We start from the raw sequence: 20,530 nt of genomic DNA, 5'->3' as shown, positions 1-20,530 counted from the left end.
GTGTGTGTGTGTACTTTTCAATACAATTTCTCATGAGTTCCTATTCAGCACTACAGGTTTGTTTTATTTCTAACTTACATTTTTTTTCATCTGTATTTGTCCACATGAAAAGTCTTATTTCTCAGAGACAGAGGATAGAATGAGAATAGCTCCTAACTGCTCATTTACCTCACATTACACACAGTGTTGGAATAAAAGTAACATTTCCACCAATATGAATACTGAGAACAGTTTTTTTCTTGCACATGCTTTCCCCAATTGTCCATTTTTAAAAACACTGTTTTACTGTATCTACATTACCTGAGCACTGAGCAGATAAACATTACACTCTGCTCTCTCCTTTTTAACCCCTTCATTTAGTCTTAGTTCTACAAGTGACTAGTAGACCACCACCAGCCCTTAGATGATATCTTCCTTATTATTTTGGTTGTCTAAAGCTCATTCTCTAGCAAATTCCTTAGGAGGGGATCATGGGAACAGTATTTCCTGAGCTCCTCTAGGTTGATATAGGTCTGCATCCTTTATACTCAATGGTCAGTTTTACCAGGGATCATGTCCTTGGCTCACATGCTCCACCTTGGGTATCTTAACTACATGTTACTCTGCTTTCTTCTGCCATAAAGCATTGGTGGCACAAAAGTTGGAGGGTGATCTAGTTTTCTTTCCTTTATAAATCAACTGCTGTTTTTGCTGAAATGTCTGAGGCATTTTTTCTTCTTTAAAGTCTAGTAATTTTATGACAATGTGTCTTGTGGTTGGTCTCAGGTACATGGTGTGCTTTATCAGAGTATTTTTTTCCTTTTTTTTTTTTTAGGTTCCAGGAAAGTTTCCTTAACATTTGTTTTTAGCATTTACTCTTTTATCTTGGTTTGGTCCTGCTTTTCTTCTGTAGATAATCCCATCACCCAAAAGTCAAATCCTCTTTGCTATCTTTAGTACTTGCCACTTTTTCTTCATTTGTGTTTATCTCTGCTCCTTTTTTATTTAAAACATTTTCCCGTTTACCTTAGCCAGGCATTTTCTGTAATGTTTACCCATTCTTGTTTTCTTCAGGTTTGGCTTTTACTTCTGATATGATTCTTCTTTCTCCCACATTGCCACCACTTTTCTGTGTTTTATGAATCCTGCTTTATACTCTTCTTCGTCCCTGTCTTAGTCTTAATGCCTGCCAACTAATTTTTAACAGTGTATATTTATAGCAGTGAACACATTAACTTTGTTCAATTTTTAAAAACAGTATGTATTTTTGATTTGTTGTTTTTTGAGTGTGTCTTTCTGGAATGCTTTTGATTCTCCCCTCCCCTTTTATAATAATTTTGTGTGGGATACAACCTTGATAATTGTGTTCACAGCCTTATTGAGACATATTTCATGTACCATAAAATTCACCCATTTCGAGTGTACAGTTCAGTGGTTTTAGTATTTTCAGAGCTGTGCAACCAGTAGCACCATCTGTTGTTCATTCTTACGTGTAATAAGTTCTCTGGAACTTTTAGAAAGTATGGTTCGGGGCGGCTCTTCTGACTTCACAGAGGCTCCCCTTCTGCTGTTTCTATGCCTGTTAAAGAAATGTGATGACTCGCTTCACTGGAGTTCTTGGCTCTGGTCCTCTTGCCCGCTTTTACCTGATCCTTACCTTTCCTCCTTCTTTATGGTCCCTATTCTATTCAACGTCCATTCCATCCTCAGCAGTTTCTCCTCAAGTGTGGGACCCTGTTCCTGGAAGCAAGATCTGGTGGGTCCTTTTTAAGAGTTCATTACAGACTGGACTTGCTCCGTCCTTTTTGACTCTGACCACAAGTCCCTTGTACTCACCCAGTGTTTACTGGAGGGTAAAACCCCTCCTGTTTCAACTGCTGTCCTTATGCTGGAGTGCCACACTGTGGAGGGAATGCCTGTTTGCTGTTTTGGAATTCTGCTGTCAGGTCTCTCAGGTGGGTCTGTCAATGCTTTCTGCTTTCTCCTACACCGGATACCAATCACTTGTTGATCTTGTGGTTATGAGGGACCTGCCTTTATCTGTTTTTATTTTGAAGTTCATGGGGATACGTTGTCACCTACTTTGTTGAAAATGCTGCCCATGAAGGGCACCTGGATAGCTCAGTCAGTTAAATATCTGCCTTCAGCTCAGGTTCCAATCTTGGAGTCTGGGGATCAAACCCCACATTGTGCTCCCTGCTCAGCAGGGCGTCTGCTGGTCCCTCTCCCTCTGCCCCTCCCCCTGCTTGTGTTTTCTCTCTCTCTCAAATAAATAAATAAAATCTTTAAAAAAAACTCATGCTGCCCATGAGTTTCTTTTTGTGTTATTACTGAAATATACATGTAGACATATATACACAACTGTAGTGTGGCTCAGTGAAGTTCCACACCTGAACACATCTATGTCATCAGTACTCAGATCAGATGCAAAGCACTAACTCCACAGAGGTCCCCCTCAGGTCCAACGCCATTCATGATCCCCCACTAAGGGTGAACACTATACTGGCCTTTAACCAGCCTATACAAGTTTCAGCTGTTTGTGCACTTCATATGAATGGACTCACACAGTCTATATTCTTGTGTCCGGCTTTTCTCACTCACAATCACATCTGCAAAATTCTGCTGTATTTGCCACTGATTGCTCAAGAACTAGAGGGAGTTTAAGCTTATTGCTAAATAGTATTTTATTATGTGAACACACCCAGATTTCTTTATCAATTCTACTAAGTCTGGGCATTTGAGTAGCATCCAGCTTGGGGTATTACAAATAATGCTGCTCTTCTTGTTTTCTCCAACTTCTTCAGCTAGAAGCTTAGGTAATCAACTTACTGTTTCTCTTTTTTCCTAACACAAGTACTGAAAATTACACATTTCCCTGTCAGCATGGCTTTAATCGCATGCCACAAACTGTAATGTATTTCCATTGTCAATCAGTTAGAAAGATTTTCTCATCATTTTTGTGATTTCTTTTTTGCCCCATGAGTTGTTTAGAAGTATGCTGCTTAAATTAAATATTTTGAAGACTTCCTAGGTATGTTGTTACTGATTGCTAATTCCACTGTGGTCAGAGAACATAGTGTGATTTCAATCTCTGTGTCAGTGTGATTTCAATCTCTGAAACTTATAGAGACTGTTTTGATGGTCCAGAATAGCGCCACTTTTGGTGAATGTGCCATGAGCATTGGAGAGAGGTGTATTTTGTGGTTGTCGGATATATTGTTCTATACATGTGGAACAGGTTAAGGTGGCTGCTAGTGTTGTCCAGATCATCTATGTCCTTCCTGATCTTTTGTCTAGTAATTCTTTCAATTAGTGAAAGAGAAGTAGTCACTCTCCAACTATGACTGTGGATTTGTCTGTTTCATCATTTCAGTCTGTCAATTTTTAATTCATATAATTTAAAAAAGCTTATTAGCCATGAACATGTTTTTCACTGTTAGTCTTCCAGATAAATTGCTCCTTTTATTGGTATGAAATACTCTTGTAACACCTTCTGTCTTGAAGTCTACCTTATCTGACGTTAGTATGCCTACTATAGCTCTCTTATGCTTACTGTCAGTCTGGTAGATCCTTTTTCATCTTTTCACTTTCAACCAAGCTGTGCCTTTGTAATTAAAATGCATCTCTTGTAGACAGCATGCAGCTGAGCCTGAAATCAATCTCTGATTTCTAATTCGGAGGTTTATTCCATTTACATTTAGGATAATTACTGATATGACTGGAGTGGGATCTGCCATTCCGCTATTGGTTTTCTGTTCGCCTCATCTGTTTTTTGATTTTTTTTTTTTTTTGCCTCTCTATTCATTCTTGCTTGCTTGCTTCTTTTTTCCTCTACTGACTTTATAGCTTTATCTCTTTGCCTTATTTTTTTAAATTGACTTTACTTTTTAGAGTAGTTTTAGGTTAACAGTAAAACTGAATGGAAAATACACATTGTTGCCATATACTCCCTGCTCCCATAGAGGCATAGCTTTCTCCACTATCAACATCCTGTACCAGAGTGGTATATTTGTTACAATCAATGGACCCACAATGAACGGAAATAGTGGATACGTGTCATATACACTTTTCCAAACTCATAGAATATACACCACCTAGAAAGAACCCTATTGTAAACTGTGGACTTTGGACAATACTGTTTGCCTGAAATCAATCTTTGATTTCAAATTCAGAGGTTTATTCCATTTACATTTAGGATAATTACTGATATGACTGGAGTGGGATCTGCCATTCTGCTATTGGTTTTCTGTTCGACTCATCTGTTGTTTTTTTTTGCCTCTCTATTCATTCTTGCTTTTCTTCTTTTTCTTCTTCTTTGGATACTGTTCTAGTGTCTAGATGTACCCCTCTTTATCCATTCAATCTACTGAGGACATCTTGGTTTGCTCTAAGTTTTGGCAATTACGAATGAAGCTGCCATAACCACGTGTGTAGGTTTTTGTGTGGACCTCAGTTTTCAACTCATCTGGGTACACATCAAGGAGTAGGATTGCTGGATCATACGGTAAAAGTATGTTTAGTTTTGTAAGAAACTGTCTTCCAAAGTGGCTGTACCACGTGGCATCGCGATTGGCAGTGAATTGGTGTCCCTCTAGTTCCATATCCATACCAGCATTTGGTGTTGTCAGTGTTTGGGATTTTGGCCATTCTTAGATGGGTCTAGTGGTATCATTGTTGTTTTAATTTGCAATTCCCTAATGGTATGTGACGTTGAGCTTCTTTTCATATGCTTCTTTGCCCTCTGGAGTTTTCTTTGGTAAGGTATCTATTTAGGTCTTCTGCCTATTTTTTAACTGGGGGGTGTGTCTGTTCCCCGATTATTGAGTTTTAAGAATTCTTTATATGTTTTAGATAAGAGTCTTTTATCAGATGTGTCTTTGGTAAATATTTTCTGCCAGTCTGTGGCTTGTCTTCTTATCATCTTGATGCATTATTTCTTAAAAAGATTTTATTTACTTATGGGGGGGGGTGTGAGCAGGGGAAGCAGCAGAGGGAGAGGGAGCAGGCCAAGCAGAAGGCATGAGCCCGACACAGGCCTTCATCTCATGACCCTGAAATCATGACCTGAGCTGAAATAAAGAGTTGGATGTTCAACCGACTGAGCCACCCAGGCGCCCCTTGAAGATTATTTTTTAAGTGGTTGCTCTAGGTAATACAATATTCCTTCCTAACTTTCCAGTCTACTTAGAGCTAATGTTGAACCATGTGGGAGGTAGCCTCAAAGACGGAGCCCACCTATCTCAGCCTCCTGGTATTCATGCTTTTATGGAGTCCTCTCCCATACTATGTGACTAACAGAATATGGCATAAGTCATGCTGTGTCACTTCCAATGTTAGGTTATAAACGATACGGGGGCTTCTATCCTGATCATTCTCACTCAGATCACTCTGGGTGAAGGGAAGCTCCTAGCTGTGAGCAACCCCATGGGGGGACCCACAAGGGGAAGTCTCCTGCCAACAGCCACATGAATGAGCCAATGAGCTGGAAGCAGATCCTCCAGCCTCAGTCAAGCTCTCAGAATACTGCTGCCCCAGCTGACAGCTTGACTGCAACCTTAGGAGATCCTAAGCCAGAATCACCCAGTGAAGTTGATCCTAGATTCCTCAACTTCAGAAAATATGTGACAATAATGTTTATTAATAATTTTAAGTTGTTGACATTGTGGAGTAATTTGTTACACAGCAATAGATGTACCACTTGACATAAAATGAAAGAATCTAACAAAAAATGGTTCCATCTAGTCCATCATTGTTGCTATGGCTGTCATATGTAGTACATCTACATATAGTATAATCCCCACTGGACAATAATATAATTTTTCCCTAAAGAAGCCATATGTAGTTCATTCCCTTCAGCCCAAGGAGCTTCCTTCAGAGTTTCTCATAACGCCAGTTTCCTGGTGAAGAATTCCTTTAGCTTTATCTGAAAATGTCTTAATTATGCCTTCATTTTTTTGGATATTTTCAATGTCTATAAGTCTGGGACGACAGGTCCCTCCACCCCCAAAACTTACGAGATGTAGTTCCACTGTCTCTGGCTCCCACTGTTTCTAATGGGAACTCAGAAACAACTTGCATCATTGTTTTTCTAAGTGTAACGTGTACTTTACCCCTTGATGCTTTCAAGAGTTTCTCTTTTTCTTTGATTTCAGCAGTCTGACTATGACGTGCCTATGTGTGGTTTTCTTTGTAATTTAACTTGCCTGGGGCTTGATTAGGTTTCTGAATTTGTAAATTTGTGTTTCACTGATTTAGGGAACATTTCAGCCATCTTTTCTTCAATTTTTTTTTCTGGCCCCTTCTCGCTCACTCTCTCCTTTCCTACTGGTATTTCAACTGCACATACGATTGAACTTCTTACCTTATTCCACAGGTCACAGAGGCTCTGCTTCACTTTTTTCCAATTTTTTGTTCTTCAGACTGCCCAACTGGTACTGATCTATCTTTGAGTTAAATGACACTGTCTTTTGTCACTGAGAAGTTGCTATTAAGCTCATCTAATAGGTTTCCAAACGAGTTACTGTACTTTACAGTTTCAGAATTTCTTGTGCATAGTTCCTACTTTGCTGCTGTTTCTTTTTCCTTGTTTCTTTTTGTGAGCATGTTTATTTTCAGTTATTACCCACCAATAAGGCAAAGTAAGGCTCAAGGTTTTAGCTTCTGATTCAAAGTGAACTAGGACGCAAATTTACATCCATCAGACACAACTGACGGTCACAACTTTTTAAAGTTCAGGCTATCTTGAAAGCTTGCAACATACCAGATATTCCTGGATTCTTTAGTGACAGGGTGTCGGCAATGGCTGACACTAAGTAGAACTTGTGAAGTGTTTTAAAACAGGAGGTGTTTTCTAATTATTGCTAAAGATTAAGAGATTTATAAACACGCTGCATGTCCAGAAATAAGTCAAGATATCTGAAAGTCTACCCACAATGTCTGAGGAATGTGTATGTTATAATTTCAAGAGGGGTCAGTGGTCCACATGGGCTAAAATAATACTTGCCTCTGGGTAGCAGATATGTTTGTAAATATAAAATTATATTAGATATTACCTGATAAGATTTTTCATTCTTTACAAGCACATTTTCCCCTCTGCCCTTGGTCATGCAAATTGCTGCTTTAAAGTCCTTATCTGCTAATTTCAACATCTGCATCATCTAGGATTGGTCTCCACTGACTGCCTTTTCTCTTGAGTATAAGTCACATTTTCCTTCCTCAATACATAGTGGTTTAGGATTACACCCCAGACCCTGTGAATGGTATGTTGTAGAGACTCTGAATTAATTCTGTTTCGTTCCTTTAAAGAGTACTGATTTTTCATTTTAGCAGGAAGTTAATTTGTCTAGAACCAAAAATTCTAAATTCTCTTACCTCTGCATCGGGCAGCAGCTGAATCCTCCCATCAGTTATCTCAGCCCTATCTAGGAAGCTTACCCGGGCATGCACAGCTTAGGTGTCAGCCTGAGACTTAGGCGAGATGCATGTAGAGAATCAGGGCTCCTCCTCTGTGGTCCTCTCCTTTATGGGATATCGTCTCATTTCTCTCATTTCTTAACCAGTAAGACTGTACCTTCCTATCCAAGTTTCACCTACCCCCATGTCACCACAACTGCAGACTGCCAATGGGTGAGAAGCTGTAAAAAACAGGAAAGCCTTCCAAATGACCACTCTTCTCTTCTCTGTGCTATAGTGGAAACAGCCCTGGAATTATGAATTTTAGGACCCAAATTCAAATCCTACTCTGGCCACTTTCTAGCTACGCTGACTTTGTGTAGTCAATTCTCAGACACCATTTCCTCATCCTAATATGGGGATAAGAGCACCTGCCTCACAGGGTTGTTAGGAGGATCAAATGAGATAATATACAAGATAAGGGAACAGAGGCTCAGAGGGGCTAGGTGATGTCCTATCTATTAAGCGGCAGGAATAATAGGTTACCCCAGGTCTGTCCAAGCTTTTTCTAATACATCATATTGCTTTCATCTTTATAATGGCCACCCTCTCCACCTTTCCCATCCAAAGATGCATCTAAGTATGTACCATGACCTAATTATCAAGCTGGGCACCAAGAATACCGTTAAGTCAAAGACCCTGCCCTCAGGAAATTCCAACTACACCTTCTCCTTTCTTCTAAGTGTTGACTGCCCTCCGCCTGTGTCTGCTCTTGGGCATTCTCTAGCTCCTCTGGGTGGTTGTTTTAACTTCTTCAGTTCGTAGTTGTTGTCTGTGGGAGGGACTGTCCTCAATACAACCTACTCCGCCATTACCAGAAGTGGAACTGCCATCCATGGCACTTTTGCTTTTGCTATCTAGCTGCTTAGTCTGTTTTTAATGCCAGGACATCTGAAAGGATTCCAAAATCATGCAGCCACTGCTCCCAACCTCCCAGAATCACCTGCTACTTATCTCCATAATAGATAAAACAAAAAATACTGCTTAGCATCTTTGTCCAGATTACTTCTGCTCCTAAAGGGCAACAACACTTGGTCTGAATTTAATTGCTAGGGAGCAAGGAACCAAAAGTGTAACTACTTTCTTCCTACCCCGTCTTACCTGGTGGTGTCTTGGCTATGCCCTGATCTGGTAATGCTCCATATTTCCGATGCTGATCGTACCAGTCATTCACCGTCATAGATGCCAGACTTGGATAACCAGCTCCAAATACTCTGCAAGAATCACATTACATTTAGAAAACCAAACAGAAACAGCACTATTCAAAAGCCTCTTTAGTGACAAAACCTGTGTCTGTTTCATCCTTGCTCCCCTGCCCAGCTATCTTCTGAGGAGCTGTGTAAACTCCTGTGAAGATATGTAAAAACGGACATCTAGGAAGGTGCCTTAAAGGGCTTTCATGAGAAGATAAATAGCTCAGGATCATCACCCAGAAAACAATCCCAGGGGCCACTGTCCCACAAAGTGGCAATGACAATGTGGAAGGGGTATTTATAGTTGGTGGGTCTAAAAGGTACACAGAGGAAGGAGACTTTCCTGCCACCATGTGGAAAAGCCTCTCCGGAACTCAGAATTAAATCCTTCATAGGTAAATATGTCCTTTTGAGAATTGCAGCTGAAAGCAATAATGGGAAACAAGTGAAGTATGCAATTCTCCATGAGATTCCTTTTCTCCTTCTGATTTATTTATTTTTGTCAGTTTCCTTTTGGGCCTACTGTTAAGCTTGAGTTTGTGAGGGAAACGTCTGATGAAGAGAGACATATATATTCAAGCTACATCCCTCTGATGAAAGAACAGCCACCACAGGCGAGCAAGTGGCCTTCCCACAGTGCCCATTCTATCTGTTACTCATGCACCCAATGGAATCCCAAAAGCAGGGGGCTTTTCAGTACTACTTACTTGGCTTGGGCCACATTCCGTGTGAGAACAAAGGGTTTCATTGGAGGTCTGTCCTGACGAGCTGAATGAGAAGTTGATGCCTGGAAAGGAAATTAAGTGATTACAAGTGCATTTCTGCCACTCTGCCTACCCTGCTACGCAGGCTCTTAAGTCTTCTGGCGCTTGAAAAGCCCTGGAGTCAAACTCTGCCCACTCCCTATTTCTCGGTCTCTCAGAGACAGCAGCAGAATACTAACGGCGGAGGCTGCTCAGCTCTCCTGAGGAGCGCGGAGGACCTGGCTGAATGAAGAGGAAGAGAAAGCTCTCCCAGAAATCACCTCACCAAAATTAAAAAAAAAAGTTTCCCTGACTTTACAATCTCCCCTCCAAAGGAGGAGATTCCAAAGGCTTTTTCCGTGGTCCAGCTAAATCCCTTGAGCTGAACCTGAATCCCTTTCCTCAGCCTGGCCTTCAGTGCTAAAGATGAATCATGGAGACCCTTCTTCTGAAACCCCCCTCCAACGTCATTATGCAATTAACTGTCAAGAACTCCTAGGTTTTTAGAAGAGGGTGTTCCCAAAGGCAAGGGGGAATGAATGTGTTGTTAGTTTTCATACAGTGGCATACAGAAATATTTGAAGGAACCTGGGTTCCCCAGGGGCATATGGAAACAAAGTCTGGTCAGAAAAAAGGTATTCGCTGGGGCGCCTGGGTGGCTCAGTGGGTTAAGCCGCTGCCTTCGGCTCAGGTCATGATCTCAGAGTCCTGGGATCGAGTCCCGCATCGGGCTCTCTGCTCAGCAGGGAGCCTGCTTCCCTCTCTCTCTCTCTCTGTCTGCCTCTCCATCTACTTGTGATTTCTCTGTCAAATAAATAAATAAAATCTTTAAAAAAAAAAAAAAAAAAAAAAAAAAAGAAAAAAGGTATTCGCCTGGGTCTAGGTTCATCACTTCCAGAGCCAATCCCAATACCAAGTAAGGGCACATTCAACAACGACGATGACAGACAGGGAAAGGGAGGACACAGAAAAGTCCAGCCTCAAAACACCTGAAAGCCATTCACCTAGATAGGCTCTGGGGCCTTATGGCCTCAGAATACTGTTTATGCTTTGATCCTTTACCAGGAGGAATGAGGTTGATGTTACCCAGAGGTCTAAGCTTCTGGGCTAATGATTACAAGTCAAATTAGGAAGAGGTTTCTCTGAGGACTTAAATCAATGCCTGTGGCAAGCTGATGAATTCAACTCAACCCATGCTGGGATCCTGAACCAAAAAGGAAGTGGGAGCAGGGCCTAATCTTTTGAAGCAGTGGCTCCAAAACAGGGTGACAATTTTCAAAGACAGCCAAAGCTGTGTCACGGCAGGTTTTTACCAGTATACCCAACACTTTGTGTGTGGAGAAGTCCTTCTGTGTCTCATACCTGAGGGGACTAAGGGTGTGAGAGTGCATCACCATGTAAGGTTAAAATCGGATTCCTCCCCCAACCTAAATATATTCGCGATCATTCCTTTTATTTTCTTCTTTCTAGTCTTCTCTCTCCCTCCTCCAATGACACTTTCCCTCTCCCTTCCCATCCTGTTCCTCGTCTCCTTTGGTTATTACAGTCAAGCACAGATTTTAAAAGCCAACCTTTCCTATGCATTCCTTCAGTGGTCAGGACTTCCCACAGCCCAAACCAACTTAGGTCACAAAATTACACATGGCTATTAGCATGTCACAGGTAAGGAAGCACTGGGGAATACCACCATAAGCTGGAGAGAAGGCTACCCTAGTCGATCTGAATTCAGCCTTTCTCCACTAAGCTTAAAAGGGACAGTGATTTTATGGAGACTTCAAACTTGGATTTTACCTCAATCGCTCCCCTGTTGAACATTCTAATCTACTGAAAGCAGCTTTTTGAGCTGTATAGGCGGTGAGCAGCCTTACCTCTGGTGAGGAGTCTTTTTCTCTCAGGATCTTCATCTCCTGGTCAATGCTCTCAATCTCTTCTAAGCTGATACCAATCCACCTTCGAAGGTGAAGGAGGTAATACTCACGAACACGCTCATCATCTGCTTGACCAGTTTCCACAGCAGATTTCAGTGCAGACAACCTATGCTCCACTTCCTTCTTCTGCCTGTATCTGTTCCACAGAAAAGCATTGCCCATGAACTTCAAAATAAAGAGGTATTCCTTCAAAGAAGGCCACAGTAAGAGTTTCCCTTTTCCAAGTGACCAAGCAGTAAATATGCCGGTTTCCGCTTGGGCAAAAATACAGATTCAATACCCCAGAACTTGCCACCAAGGCTGCAAGTCCTCAAGACTGCCAGGGCAAGGAAGGGATCAGCAGGGCCGAATACCTCCCAAAGCCAGAAAAATAGAGAAGTAACCTGATCTGAGCCACTCCCTCCAACCCCATCATCTTTAGAGATGTGAGTCCCTCAGTAATTTCATTACATCGACCGTTACTAAGTTGGATACTTAGTATCAACATCCATTAGGGGAACTGCCACTTCAAAGAATCACAGAATCTTGGGGGTTGTTTACCTGCCACTGATGCGGGAATTCCTTAGGAAAGAGCCTAAAAAAAGTGGTCATCTCTTCTTTTCTTCTGGGAAAAACAATCTTAGGTCTTCTGGCTGGTCCTTTTACTAAGGAAATCTTATTGTGTGAACCAAGGAAATAGTCTCTTGTATTTTTCTCAAGGACAAGTGCTATGCTAAGTGCTTTTATTTATATGATCACATTAAATTAAGCTTTATACCCAACATGGGGCTTGAACCTACGACCCTGAGATCAAGAGTCACATGCTCTACTACTGACCAAGCCAGCCAGGTGCCCCTGCCTTGTCCTAATATAATTTAAAGACTCACAACAATCCTGCCTTGCCTTTTCCAGAAGGCGTTCATTCACCTGAAAAGTACTTACTGAGTACCTACCATGTGACTGGCACTGTGCTCAGTGCCGGACACGTAGCAGTGTAGACAAGGAAGTCCGTGTTCTCCTCAAGCTCTCATTCTAGGGGAAGCTGACAAGAAGGGATGATGGGTCGGGTGGTGATAAGTGCCATGAAGAAGCAAAAGGCAAGGTAGAGTGGACAGAATGATGGCACAAGAGGAAAAGTGCTATTACATACGAGGCCATCAGGAGGAGGTGACATTGGAGCAGACTTCAATCAGGAAGCAAGCCTCGCCAATATGTGAAAGAGGCTTCCCTGGGTTGGGAGTGGGGTAGGAAGTGTAATGGTCCCAGAGTGGGAGAGAGCTTGGTTTGCAGTGTCTGAGAACTAGAAAGTAGGCCAGTGTGGCTGGCATGGAGTGAAGAAGAATGACAGCAAATGAGAGAAGAGGGATAGCCATGGCTACAATTTCTAGAACCCTGTAGGCTGTAAGACCCTCAATACCAAATACCATGATATTTTGAGACAGGAAAGCCACTGGAGGCTTTTGAAGAGAATACATAACGCGAATACAGTGACACGAAAACTTTTTTTATATGGGCCACTCTGGCTGTGGTGCGGAGTGTGGCCTGTGGGGGAGGGGAGGCAAGGAGGGAAGTGGAGAAATCAACTAAGTGGATGCTGTTATCATCTAGCTGAGAGATAGTCACCTGAGATAGGGAGGTGGTGAGATGTGGATGTATTTAAAATGTAAAACAGATGTACTGGATGTTAAGGGCTTGAGGGAGAGAGAGAAAGAGAGAGAGAGAGGGAGAGAGAGAGAAGTCGAGGAAAAGTTCCACGATTTCCAAGAGAAGTCTTTCAAAATAGCCATGACTGGAACCCCACTCTGGATCTCCAGAATCAGATGCCTCTCTGCAGGTGTTCACCCCAATCTGGAGTTCTTAACCTGAGGTCCACGGATAGAGTCTGGCAGGAGGGGGGCCCTGAATTCCCTGAGATATGCAAAAGTTTTTTTTTTTTTTGGACCTGGGAGAGGTCTCCAGGTTTTTTTTTTTTTGGAGGTCTATAGTTTTTATCAGATTATCAAGATCCATAACCCGCGAAAAGTCAAGAACCACTGCTCTGGAGCCGTTCTTTATTATACAAACCTCTTAGGCTCTTCTGATCCTTTTACCCAACAAGTGGAACAGTTTATGTGATGTTACAAATAACCGTCCCAGCACCAACATCAGTAGCCTCTGAGCGAAACGCCACAAAGGGAAACTCCTAGTTCACGAACGCTATTACAGGTATCACTTGAGAACATTTAATTCTGGCCCCACTCTTACCCCTACCCTCTTTCCTGGATGTACCTACAGCAGGAAAAAAAAAAAAACCAACAAACCTACCAGGGCCTTAGAATGTATATAATCCATGGTAATTTCTGGGTCAGTCTACTGGTCCTTTAGGATAAGGTTCTTATGCTTGCGTACTTGCGGTCTAACCTTGCTCATAGGCTGCTTCTTCATGTCCTTGCTTCTGTGACTTCACTCTGGTCATCTTTGAAACTTTAGCTCTTCCACTCCTGCTTTTTTTAGGCCAGTGGTTTTTTTTTTTTTTTTTAAACCTTTTGGTCTTAGCCAAAGAACTCTTTCTTCTTATGAGAACTTATCTGGAACTCCAATAAGTAATAAACAGATAAAAATCCACCTTAGTTAAAGCAAGAGGAGAGCTCCCAACATTGCCTCTACCCCGGCACTGCGGTGGATTCTTCCGAGTTCTGAGGAACAGACTGAAAACCACTGCCCTAGGCCCTTCATCACTGTTTTAGATTTCCCATGGCGAGACATTACATGGAAACACTCCCTACCATCTTAGAATCCCCAATGCCTGTCACCCATCTGACTCTGGAAAACGGTCCCCATTTCCTTGATCTGTTCTCAGACTGCTGCAGAGAGCTAACGAAGGACAAATTTGAGTCAAATGAGTCAACGACATATTCAAATGATCAAACTTCAGCCGAATGGTCACTCGTGCTCAGCTGTCCTTCTGTTTATCTTTTCTGGATTCCACACCCCCATCACACTCACCAGACGGCCAAATGATACAGAATTCAGTATCCCTCTTTCCCTTACAATCTCTGTAATTTCACCCTTCATTGGCTTTAAGTAGGAGCTAACCCTGTCTTCACCAGGGCAAGGTCTTTACCATTCCACTTTTGCTATCGATCCTGTCCCTACCCACATCTCCCCAGGCCTCACTCTGTCAATCATCCTGTCAACAGCAGTTGCAACTTTTCACTCTACTGAGGCCTTTTCCCCTATCTTAGAGAACACCTTCCCTCAAGACATGTTCTATCCTTTCAAAGGATCACTTTTCTCTCTTCCGTGCTATATTGTAGAGAACTGGGAATTTGAAGACCTCAGTTTAAATTGTAGCCTGGACACTTTCAAGGTGTGTTAAGTTTGGACAAGTAAATTCTCGTAACCCACTTCCTTAGCTCTAAAATGGAGATGAGAAGATCCACTTCCTGGGGTTAAGAAGATCAGATGGAACAATACACATGAAAGTCCTTCATAAGTGGCGACAGGATACAGATACTGTCAGGGGATGGGAAAGAGGAGGCCAGGAGGGGTTAGGTGATGCCCCATCTGTTAAGTGGAAGAAACTGGACTGGCTGCTCCAGGTCCATCTGACTCCAAAGTCCAGGCTTTATGTGCAACACCACATTGCTTCCATTTTTCTGATGAACACCATATCTGGTCCTCCCAAGCTACTTCATATATCTACTATGATCCACTGACTGGGTTGGGTCCCCAAGGACAATGATACATTAGGATACTAAAGATGCAGTGAGTCCAGGTCTCTGACCTCTGGGAGTTTCCAGTTGAGAGAATGACCAATTTAGGTGCTACAGTATCTGGGAGGGGGCTTGACATGGGGAAGTTTCAAAGAGTAGGAGTCATTTGCTCTCTCTTCCCCAGGCTTCTGTAAGCCCCCTGCTGAGTCTCTGACCTCTTGATTGCTTTCCGGCCTCTTTCTCCTCCCTTAACGTGCCCAATTTTTATCCTTGGCTTTTTTTCTCGCTACGTGTTTTCCCTCAGTAATCCATACCCCCCAAAGCTCCTGAAGTTTTAGCACCAGATACCAGTCTCCTAAGTTTCAGTTATACGTCCATCTACTGATGGACACGTACCTGGCTGTCACTTCAGAATCTCAGTTCTGTGAGAACACCAGACTCATGGCTCACCCAGCTTCTACTCCCCTGTTTCTGGCACAGCTAATCAACCAGACTCACACTCTCAGAGATGGCAATCAGAATAGAGAGGACGGGTTTTAAGAGAGAATATACCACTTGGGTGTTTTGTGTAGGATGGCCTCAGTGCGTAAAGTCGTGGTGTTGGGGAGGAGGGAGGACTTAACTGAAAATAAAAAGGATCTCAATAATGCGGTTTCTAATCCTATCAATGCTTCTTGCACAAGTAATACCTCTGACAGCTCTCATTTCACTTTTATCACTTTTCCCAGCTGAAGTGCTATTATAATGTGATAATTTGTCTTTCTGCCACTCTCTTCCCTTTCTGGATTCTGTACATATCACTTCCTTCTGCAGATCTCTGACCAGAGTACTCCCAGCTTCTTCCAAACTAGACTGGTCTGCACGCCCTGTACGTACCTCAAATTACTCTGCTGGGGCCCCTGCTCTTGTTATTCCTCCTGCTTGTCAACAGTAAGTGCTGCCTGAGCACCTCCTATGTGCGGGGCCCTGTGCTAGACACACCACTGCGATCAAGAGAGAGGCCGCTCCTGCCGTCAAGGAGTATACATTCCAGTAGAGGAGAAAGACAAGGCCCAGGAAGACAGAAAAACAAAGGGCATTTCATGCAAAAAGAACATGTACAAAGACTATAAAAGGAAGGAGTTGGGTCTGTGCAAAGGATCGGAGGAAGGCGATTGCGGCTAGAATCCAGTCAACAAGGCAAGATGGAAGAGAAGCAGGTGCCAGACTGGGCAGGACTTTGGAGTTAGTGGGATGGCTCTTCCAGGTGAAGTGCTAGGGGCCTGCACTGAGGTGCGACCATGGAGAACTCAAGAAACAGGATTTAAGACTCATTCTTCATGGTGGACCGGAGCTGGAGAGTCAGAAGGGAGGAACTGAGGCTAACTCCTAGCTGCTGGCTTAAACATCTGGGTGAATGGCGGTGCCACTCACTGAGATGGTGAAGCCCTGGGTGTGGGGGCACTCTGGGGATTAAAAAGCCAAGGGTTCAGCTGAGGCCATGTTAAGTTTGAGATGTCTGTGAAACATCCATGTAGGGTGTTGGAAGTATGAGGCTGAGGATCAGGAAAGGTCTGGGCTGGTGATGTACAGGTGGGAGCCATTAGCATTGAGAGAACACTATTATTTTGTCTTGCAGACATTTTTAAGGAATGTTCAAAGACCAAGCTTTCTAGGCAAAGAAATGCAAATAAAAACAATGAGATACCTTTTTTGGTATCCCAATTGGATTTTCTAAGTGTTAACATCTAGGCCAATGCAGTGGGATGTATTCCAAAGCTGTGTTATTGTGGGAAGCAATGTTGCTACCCTCAAGAGTCTTCAAGTACTCAAACCCTTTGATCTAGGCACTGGTCCTAGAAATCTATCCTAAGGAAACAGTGACAGATGCAATTAAAGATGTCTGTCCCAAGGCTACTTAGAAGAATGAAAACAAACAAAAACAAATCTGAAACCTGGAACCTATACATGGTCTAAGTATTTGACAATAAAAGATTAGTTTGAATGATAATGGTACAACTATGGGATGGCATATCAGGTAACCATTAAATATCATGGTTTCAAAAGACACGGAGAAATGTTCACAATGTTAGGTTTGAAAAGGATAAAAAACTATATATACAGTATTATTCCAAATTTATTACCTAAAATAACTATATATCTGGAAGGAAAATACATCAGCAAGTTAACAAAGATCATCTCTGCATGCTGGAACTGAGACCTTTTTAATTAAAAAAAAATACGGGTATTCAAACTTTCTACAATGAGTATTATTACGTTTACATTCAGAAAAATCTGTAATTTCTGTTTTTAAGCACAATTCTAGGTTCATCTCAAATGCATTATATGCTGAAACCTTGTCCTCATCCCTCCAACCAGATGTGCTCATTCCCTAGTCTTTCTCTACAGCCCTGTATCCCTGTGGCACTTACAGTCCAGTTTCTGGGTGTACCATAATTATCTGGGTACCAAACTCACTGTTTAAACCACCTGCTACCTGCCAACGGGCCACCCCCATATTCTGACAAAAGATGGGATGCTCAGCTAGGCTATCATTGAAAATAGAAGGAGAGATAAAAAGCTTCCAGGACAAACAAAAACTGAAAGAATTTGCAAACACCAAACCAGCTCTACAGGAAATATTGAAAGGGGTCCTCTAAGCAAAGAGAGAGCCTAAAAGTAGTAGATCAGAAAGGAACAGAGACAATATACAGTAACAGTCACCTTACAGGCAATACAATGGCACTAAACTCATATCGCTCAATAGTTACCCTGAATGTTAATGGGCTAAATGCCCCAATGCAAAGACACAGGGTATCAGAATGGATAAAAAAACAAAACCCATCTATATGTTGCCTACAAGAAACTCATTTCAGACCCGATGACACCTCCAGATTTAAAGTGAGGGGGTGGAAAACAATATACCATGCTAATGGACATCAGAAGAAAGCATGGGTGGCAATCCTTATATCAGATCAATTAGATTTTAAGCCAAAGACTATAATAATAGATGAGGAAGGACACTATATCATACTCAAAGGATCTGTCCAACAAGAAGATCTAACAATTTTAAATATCTATGCCCCTAACGTGGGAGCAGCCAACTATATAAACCAATTAATAACAAAATCAAAGAAACACATCAACAATAATACAATAATATTAGGGGACTTTAACACTCCCCTCGCTGAAATGGACAGATCATCCAAGCAAAAGATCAACAAGGAAATAAAGGCCTTAAATGACACACTGGACCAGATGGACATCACAGATATATTCAGAACATTTCATCCCAAAGCAACAGAATACACATTCTTCTCTGGTGCACATGGAACATACTCCAGAATAGATCACATCCTGGGTCCTAAATCAGGACTCAACCGGTATCAAAAGATTGGGATCATTCCCTGCATATTTTCAGACCACAATGCTCTGAAGCTAGAACTCAACCACAAGAGGAAATTTGGAAAGAACCCAAATACATGGAGACTAAACAGCATCCTTCTAAAGAATGAATGGGTCAACCAGGAAATTAAAGAAGAATTGAAAAAATTCATGGAAACAAATGATAATGAAAACACAATGGTTCAAAATCTGTGGGACACAGCAAAGGCAGTCCTGAGAGGAAAATATATAGCGATACAAGCCTTTCTCAAGAAACAAGAAAGGTCTCAAGTATACAACCTAACCCTACACCTAAAGGAGCTGGAGAAAGAACAAGAAAAAAACCCTAAACCCAGCAGGAGAAGAGAAATAATAAAGATCAGAGCAGAAATCAATGAAATAGAAACAAAAAAACCAACAGAACAAATCAATGAAAATAGGAGCTGGTTTTCTGAAAGAATTAGTAAGATTGATAAACCCCTGGCCAGACTATCAAACAGAAAAGAGAAAGGACCCAAATAAATAAAATCATGAATGAAAGAGGAGAGATCACAGTAACACCAAAGAAATACAAACAATTATAAGAACATACTATCAGCAACTGTACACAAACAAATTTGACAATCTGGAAGAAATGGATGCATTTCTAGAGACATATAAACTACCACAACTGAACCAGGGAGAAATAGAAAACCTGAACAGACCCATAGCCAGTAAGGAGATTGAAACAGTCATCAAAAATCTCCAAGCAAAAGCCCAGGGCCAGACAGCTTCTCAGGGGAATTTTAACCAAATGTTTAAAGAAGAACTAATTCCTATTCTCCTGAAACTGTTCCAAAAAATAGAAATGGAAGGAAAACTTCCAAACTCATTTTATGAGGCCAGCATCACCTTGATCCCAAAACCAGACAAGGATCCCATCAAAAAAGAGAACTATAGACCAATATCCTTGATGAACACAGATGCAAAAATTCTCACCAAAATACTAGCCAATAGGATCCAACAGTACATTAAAAGGATTATTCACCATGACCAAGTGGGATTACAGGGCTGCAAGGTTGGTTCAACATCCACAAATCAATGTGAATCAATACGTTAATAAAAGAAAGAACAATAAGCCTGGCAATTCACAGACCTGTACCCCTGGGGATAAAAATATATGTTTATAAAAAAAATTAAAAAAAAGAAAGAACAAGAACCATATGATACTCTCAATAGATGCTGAAAAATCATTTGACAAAGTACAGCATCCCTTCCTGATCAAAACTCTTCAAAGTGTAGGGACAGAGGGCACATACCTCAATATTATCAAAGCCATCTATGAAAAGCCCACCGCAAATATCATTCTCAATGGAGAAAAACTGAAAGCTTTTCCGCTAAGGTCAGGAACACAGCAGGGATGTCCATTATCACCACCGCTATTCAACACAGAAGTCCTAGCCTCAGCAATCAGACAACAAAAGGAAATTAAAGGCATCCAAATCGGCAAAGAAAAAGTCAAATTATCACTCTTTGCAGATGATATGATACTATATGTGGAAAACCCAAAAGACTCCACTCCAAATCTGCTAGAACTTACACAGGATTTCAGTAAAGTGTCAGGATATAAAGTCAATGCACAGAAATCAGTTGCATTTCTCTACACCAACAATAAGACAGAAGAAAGAGAAATTAAGGAGTCAATCCAATTTACAATTGCACCCAAAACCATAAGATACCTAGGAATAAACCTAATCAAAGAGGCTAAGAATCTATACTCAGAAAACTATAAAGTCCTCATGAAAGAAATTGAGGAAGACACAAAGAAATAGAAAAATGTTCCATGCTCCTGGATTGGAAGAACAAATATTGTGAAAATGTCTATGCTACCTAAAGCAATCTACATATTTAATGCAATTCCTATCAAAATACCATCCATTTTTTTCAAAGAAATGTAACAAATAACCCTAAAATTTATATGGAACCAGAAAAGACCTCGAATAGCCAAAGGAGTATCGAAAAAGAAGGCCAAAGTTGGTGGCATCACAATTCCGGACTTCAAACTCTGTTACAAAGCTGTCATCATCAAGACAGCATGTTACTGGCACAAAAACAGACACATAGATCAATGGAACAGAATAGAGAGCCCAGAAATAGACCCTCAACTCAATGGTCAACTCATCTTTGACAAAGCAGGAAAGCATGTCCAATGGAATAAA

At 41.6% G+C, this 20,530-nt stretch overlaps 1 protein-coding gene across 2 annotated transcripts in view; it reads right to left on the bottom strand.

Annotated features, from left to right (window-relative positions):
- The window catches only part of IGBP1 (immunoglobulin binding protein 1), a 29,346-nt gene that overhangs the window by 3,797 nt on the left and 5,019 nt on the right, over positions 1-20,530 (bottom strand). For both annotated transcript variants that reach the window (XM_059157248.1, XM_059157247.1), the window contains exons 3-5: positions 11,236-11,431; positions 9,332-9,411; positions 8,533-8,645 (exon numbers count right to left, since the gene is read on the bottom strand). In XM_059157248.1, coding sequence (XP_059013231.1) covers positions 8,533-8,645; positions 9,332-9,411; positions 11,236-11,431 — 389 coding nt within the window. The remainder of the gene's footprint in view (positions 1-8,532; positions 8,646-9,331; positions 9,412-11,235; positions 11,432-20,530) is intronic.

The sequence above is a fragment of the Mustela lutreola genome, chromosome X (genome assembly GCF_030435805.1).
Source record: "Mustela lutreola isolate mMusLut2 chromosome X, mMusLut2.pri, whole genome shotgun sequence".
Taxonomy (NCBI): domain Eukaryota; kingdom Metazoa; phylum Chordata; class Mammalia; order Carnivora; family Mustelidae; genus Mustela; species Mustela lutreola.
This window is presented reverse-complemented; position numbering and strand designations above follow the sequence as displayed.